Source organism: Salvelinus sp. IW2-2015, linkage group LG20 (genome assembly GCF_002910315.2).
Source record: "Salvelinus sp. IW2-2015 linkage group LG20, ASM291031v2, whole genome shotgun sequence".
Taxonomy (NCBI): domain Eukaryota; kingdom Metazoa; phylum Chordata; class Actinopteri; order Salmoniformes; family Salmonidae; genus Salvelinus; species Salvelinus sp. IW2-2015.
In genome coordinates, this window is record NC_036860.1 from 6,118,220 (window position 1) to 6,124,682 (window position 6,463).

General features: G+C 46.2%; 1 protein-coding gene across 1 annotated transcript in view; it reads left to right on the forward strand.

Moving 5' to 3' along the window:
• The window catches only part of LOC111980355 (protein tweety homolog 3-like), a 56,250-nt gene that overhangs the window by 38,993 nt on the left and 10,794 nt on the right, over positions 1-6,463 (forward strand). Inside the window, 2 exon segments of the mRNA XM_024011077.3 lie at positions 5,183-5,218; positions 5,221-5,237. Coding sequence (XP_023866845.1) covers positions 5,183-5,218; positions 5,221-5,237 — 53 coding nt within the window.

A 6,463-nucleotide genomic window follows, 5' to 3' on the forward strand; every position in this document is an offset into this window, starting at 1 on the left:
TTATGGTGAAGAAGGCAGGCAGAGTGGGTGGGTGGGTGTGTGTGTTCCTACTGCAGTTGACGGTATCTGTGGAAAAGTACTGCATCATTTGACACAGTCACCAGTAGGGCTGGGAATTGCCAGGGACGATATAATCACGATACTTAGGTGCCTTCCGATTCTCACAAGGGAGCCACGAGAAAACAAGTTTTGATCTGTCATGGAAATAAAAGTGCTGAAAACAAATTGGCTCCATATTTTACAAAATAAGCTATGAAGTAAAAAATACTATTGCAATGTTGTCAAAACGATACGATATATTGTCAAAAATACCACGATATGTAACTGTATCGATTTAACAATATTTTTGCCCTATCAATAGTGCCCAGTTAGTGTCATCCTCTTTCTAAATCACCACTCCAGCTTTCCCTCTCCATTGTCAAGTCATTGCTGGAGAGAATAGAGCTCTCTACCCTGTCATTGTGAAGCCCTCTGCCTACTCTCAATAGGAATACTTGATGAGCTCCAGTAAGGAAAGCCTACTTTAACTGTAGATCCTGGCTAGTGGAACTGTTAAGACCTACAGTTGAAGTCGGAAGTTTACATACACTTAGGTTGGAGTCATTAAAACTCGTTTTTCAACCACTCCACACATTTCTTGTTAACAAACTATAGTTTTTGGCAAACGTAGGCATCTACTTTGTGCATGACACAAGTCTTTTTCCAACAATTGTTTCCAGACAGATTATTTCATTATAATTCACTGTATCACAATTCCAGTGGTGAGAAGTTTACATACACTAAGTTGACTGTGCTTTAAACAGCTTGGGAAATTCCAGAAAATTATGTCATGGCTTTAGAAGCTTCTAATAGGCTAATTGACATCATTTGAGTCAATTGAGGTGTACTGTGGATGTATTTCAAGGCCTACCTTAAACTCAGTGCCTCTTTGCTTGACATCATGGTAAATTCAAAAGAAATCAGCCAAGACTCAGAAAAAAATTGTAGACCACAAGTCTGGTTCATCCTTGGGAGCAATTTCCAAACGCCTGAAGGTACCACGTTCATTGTAAAAACAATAGTGCGCAAGTCTAAACACCATGGGACCACGCAGCCGTCATACCGCTCAGGAAGGAGACGCGTTCTGTCTCCTAGAGATTAATGTACTTTGGTGCGAAAAGTGCAAATCAATCCCAGAACAACAGTAAGGACCTTGTGAAGATGCTGGAGGAAACAGGTAAAAAGTATATATATCCACGAAAACGAGTCCTATATCGACATAACCTTAAACAGGCGTCAGCAAGGAAGAAGCACTGCTCAAAACCGCCATGAAAAAGCCAGACTACGGTTTGCAACTGCACATGGGACAAAGATCGTACTTTTTGGAGAAATGTCTTCTGGTCTGATGAAACAAAAATAGAACTGTTTGGCCATAATGACATCGTTATGTTTGGAGGAAAAAGGGGGATGCTTGCAAGCCGAAGAACACCATCCAACCGTGAAGCAAGAGGGGTGGCAGCATCATGTTGTGGGGGTGCTTTGCTGCAGGAGGGACTGGTGCACTTACAAAATAGATGGCATCATGAGGGAGGAAAAATGTGGATATATTGAAGAAACATCTCAAGACATCAGTCAGGAAGTTAAAGCTTGGCCAAATGGGTCTTCCAAATGGACAATGACCCAAGCATACTTCAAAGTTGTGGCAAAATGGCTTTAAGGACAACAAAGTCAAGGTATTGGAGTGGCCGTTCACAAGCCCTGACTCACTCTATAGAAAATGTGTGGAGAACTGAAAAAGCGTGTGCGAGCAAGGAGGCTACAAACCTGACTCAGTTTTACACCAGCTCTGTCAGGAGGAATGGGCCAAAATTCACCCAACTTATTGTGGGAAGCTTGTGGAAGGCTACCCAAAACGTTTGACCCAAGTTAAACAATTTAATGGCAATGCTACCAAATACTAATTGAGTGTATGTAAACTTCTAACCAACTGGGAATGTGATGAAAGAAATTAAAGCTGAAATAAATAATTCTCTCTACTATTATTCTGACATTTCACATTCTTAAAATAAAGCGGTGATCCTAACTGACCTAAGACAGGGAAATTTTACTAGGATTAAATGTCAGGAATTGTGTAAAACTGAGTTTAAATGTATTTGGCTAAGGTGTATGTAAACTTCCGACTTCCACTGTATATGCATCATCTCATCTCTGTTCAGTACAGTATCTTCACCCACTGCCTTGAGGCTGGACTTGGGCATTCAGGGGTGTTACTGTATTCTGTTTTCCCTGCGTGTTAACATGCCTGTGTGTTTAAAAGCAGCAATGGAAATTATTTCAAAAGAATGTAAGGTGGTTTAGACTTAGAAGCGAGCTGAACATGTATGTGGCATTGCAAGACTTGATTTTAAATTGGTACGCTATTGGTGATATTACTCTGAGAGCGTCTCTCTCTCTTCAACATGGTGTCCAGTACATGTTTGTGACCCCTAAATGACCTTGCCTTCCGCCCCTAAGGTTGTTGTTCTCAATCTGCAAAAGGCAGCCTTTGAAAAGAAAGTGGCCGCCCTGGACAAGCCGTTGGTTTTATTGCTGCACACGATTTCCTGTTTATTTTGCCCTGGTAAACGAACGCTACAGGCTATACCTAACTCTGCAGCACTGAGGTCTCTCTGGGAATCATTTCAACAGCTCTGGTTCCATTCTTCATCTTATCTGTTGTTCCTCGCTGGCTGTAATATGTCTATCTTTACTGCCCTGTCCTAGCCCCAACAGAAAGACCGTTCTATTCTCCCGCTTTCTGCTTAATGTTTCGGCCATTGTTTCTCTTTTACATCACTCTGCCATTGTGGTAGTAAAATCCTGAACCGAGTTATTGCAGCTCCCACAAAGATAAGTCGTCTCTGACTGGCTGCTTTAAACACTATTACAAGCCGTAAATGAGAGGTCTTCTGTTCAGCCTGTTGTATATGGCCATCCAAGTATATAATTGAATGAGCAGTTCATTTCCCTTGTCAGTGCCATAATTACACTGTTTATGAGACTCACAGGGAGGGAGCTCAGTTTAGAGGAGCTACGGCAGATGTGAACTGGCCCATCCATAACCAGAGCAGACTTGCTCTTCTCTCTACCACGCTGTGTGTGTGTGTGGGTGCGGTATATCCGGAACACATTTGACTGTGTGGTAATCAGTGAACGTCACAGACCAGTGTGACATCAGAACTAGGATGTGTTATGTTGGTGGTGCTGGTGATATTCTCTATGATTCATACTGGGGACCAGAAGGAGAGCCACTCTGATTCAAACCTGTGCCATGCTGTGCTATGTTTGAGTCACGAACTCCCAAATATCATTATTTATTAAATTGCCTGAGTGTGTGGGTGAGAATACATGTCTCCTTCTCACACTGTCCCAGATTGAGTTCCCTAAAGCAGGATACTGTTAATCCTACTGGCACAGTGTGCCTGACCGTGCTGCTAGCTAACCCATTAGCGATGTTTACGGAGCTCCGAACTGTCCCCATCGACCTAAGTTCTGTCCCAAATGGCACCCTATTCCCTATATAGCGCACTACTATTGACCAGGGTGTAGGGTAGGGTGCCAGTTAGAGACACAACCCCAGTCTCCTCTCCTCACAAGCCCCCAGTCTCCTCTCCTCACAAGCCCCCAGTCTACTCTCCTCACAAGCCCCCGGTCTCCTCTCCTCACAAGCCCCCAGTCTTCGCTTCCTCACAAGCCCCCGGTCTCCTCTCTCACAAGCCCCCAGTCCCTCCTCCGCTCTTACAAGCCCCCGTCTCCTCTCCTCACAAGCCCCCAGTCTCCTCTCCTCACAAGCCCCTAGTCTCCTCTCCTCACAAGCCCCTAGTCTCTCTCCACGCCGCCGCTCTCCCTCCTCACAAAGCCCCAGTCCTCCTCTCCTCACAAGCCCCCAGTCTCACTCTCCTCACAGCCCCCAGTCTCCTCTCTCTACAAAGCCCCGCCTGTCTCCTCTCCTCACAAGCCCCCCCAGTCTCCTCTCCTCACAAGCCCCCAGTCTCCTCTCCTCACAAGCCCCCAGTCCTCTCCTCACAAGCCCCCAGTCTCCTCTCCTCACAAGCCCCCAGTCTCCTCTCAACCCCAGTCTCCTCTCAAGCCCCCAGTCTCCTCTCAAGCCCCAGTCTCCTCTCAAGCCACCGGTCTCTCTTCCTCACAAGCCCCGGTCTCCTCTCCTCACAAGCCCGCTCCGGTCTCCTCTCCTCACAAGCCCCCGGTTCTCCTCTCAAGCCCCCGTCTCTCTCCTCACCCCCGTCTCTCTCTCACAGAGCCCCCGGTCCTTCCTCTCCTCACAAGCCCCGGTCTCCTCTCTCCACAAGCCCCGGTCTCCTCTCCTCACAAGCCCCTTCAGTCTCCTCTCCTCACAACCCCCAGTCTCTCCTCTCCTCACAAGCCCCAGTCTCCTCTCCTCACAAGCCCCCAGTCTCCTCCTTCACAAGCCCCAGTCTCCTCTCCTCACAAGCCCCAGTCTCCTCTCCTCACAAGCCCCCAGTCCTCCTCTCCTCACAAGCCCCAGTCCTCCTCTCGCTCACAAGCCCCCAGTCTCCTCTCCTCACAAGCCCCCAGTCTCCCTCTCCTCACAAGCCCCAGTCTCCTCTCTCACAAGCCCCAGTCTCCTCTCCTCACAAGCCCCCAGTCTCCTCTCCTCACAAGCCCCAGGTCTCTCTCCTCAAAGCCCCCGGTCTCCTTCCTCCAAGCCCAAGTCTCCTCTCCTCACAAGCCCCCAGCTAATCGGCAGCCATTATTACTCTGCAGGCCTCCCAAAGATCATTATTCACCTCTCAGAAAACACCCCAAAAAATAACCTTATCTGTCTGTCTCTGGGGAAGCTGACCTGAGATGATACCATATCACTGTAGGTTATGGAGTTTCCAGTTGACATTCAGAGGCTGGGCACTGCTTCAGGCAGTGGACTATAAAGCTATGGGATGTCAAGGTCAGGGAATAGAATACCATCCAGTAATCACCTGGTGGTGAATGAGAGCTCCCACCATACTGTAGCTTCTAAAAGGACCTGCTTTCACAGGGAAATGGTTGGAGAAACATGATGTCCTCTGTGAGATGCATTACCTTATAGTCGTCACTGTAACTACTATAACTAACTAGAGCTGAGGTTGTCTGCGGTACTGCTCACATCATCTGATCCAGGCCTGTTGTGTGTGGTTTTCCACAGACATTTTGCAGTACTACATGACATGCAGTGGGGCCAAAACAACCCATTCCAACAGGTAGGCTACTTCAAACAGACTTTTTTACTGTCCATCAATATTTTAGCAAAGCGCTTTGATATAGGCCTCGCAGCAGCAGGGATGTGTTGGTTTTATGCCATGTTTCTATTATCATCTTTTCAGTGTACAGTATAATGCGTGAATCAGGCTAGCATGTAACTTTGATGCGGGTTAGTAATTTATCTGAGATACGAGCTGAACAGTGAGGTGACTCATCTAGCTAATGCGTTCGCTACCTTGCATACTGTATAATGTATGCACATATCTTCTCTCTCATCTATTGACCTCCGAATGAACTCTGCGTGTGAATGAGACGTATCCATTTGGACGAAAGGAAGGGCGACGATGATCATATGCAGCCTTTATAGACTGCGTCTCAGATTAAACATTTCAACCGACGCCTCGGCTTTAAAACAGCAGCTTTAAACCAGCGCGGTGAAGTTGGTGGAGTGATGTATATAGAAACTGTTTGCCTGCTGGCAGAAACTGAGTCTTAGTAAGAGGAGTAAGATAGTCAACACCGCTACTTCAGAGGGAAAATACTCGTCTTTTTCACTTAGACTTTGTAGCTTTTAAATTCGACTAATTAAAGTGTGCAAACATTGATGTACAGGAGATGTTTACTGACAAACATATCTCCCAGAAAGCTTTTTGTTTCAAAAAGGGGTCACAAAAAAGCATATTATGACGTACACTTTGTACGGTCCACCTAGGAGAGGAGTGGTCTTGCTGGGAAAGGACAGAACAGAGTGCACACACTCCCTGTGCCTTTCATTTTAGGCAAATGTCAGCTTTTCCCGGAGTTGTAAATGTAGAACTGCGAATGGCCATAAAGGCCCATGTGCCAGTGTCAAATATGAATGTGATTGAAGACCTCACATAAGACCCTATCGTGACTTGCTTTTATGGACAAGGTAGTATTACTTTTCCTCTTCTCAGTGCAGCAACAAGCCCGTAGCTATGCACAGCTCCATCTGTTAGAAAAGTGTTGATTATATATATATCTCACAGGTACAGGGTGTCAGTGTGCTGACATTGGGTTGAGTGTAAGGGAAGTATTTGAGCATCAGAAAGGACTAGAGTTCGCTAGCAGGGTTTTTTTAATAATATATAATTCTGTGTTTCGGGTCAGGGTAGTTTCTCACGCAAGAACATGAACATAGTAGCGCGTACTCAATGCCATGTATGATACAATGGCGGTTTGTTATCCCATCTTTGTGTTGTAG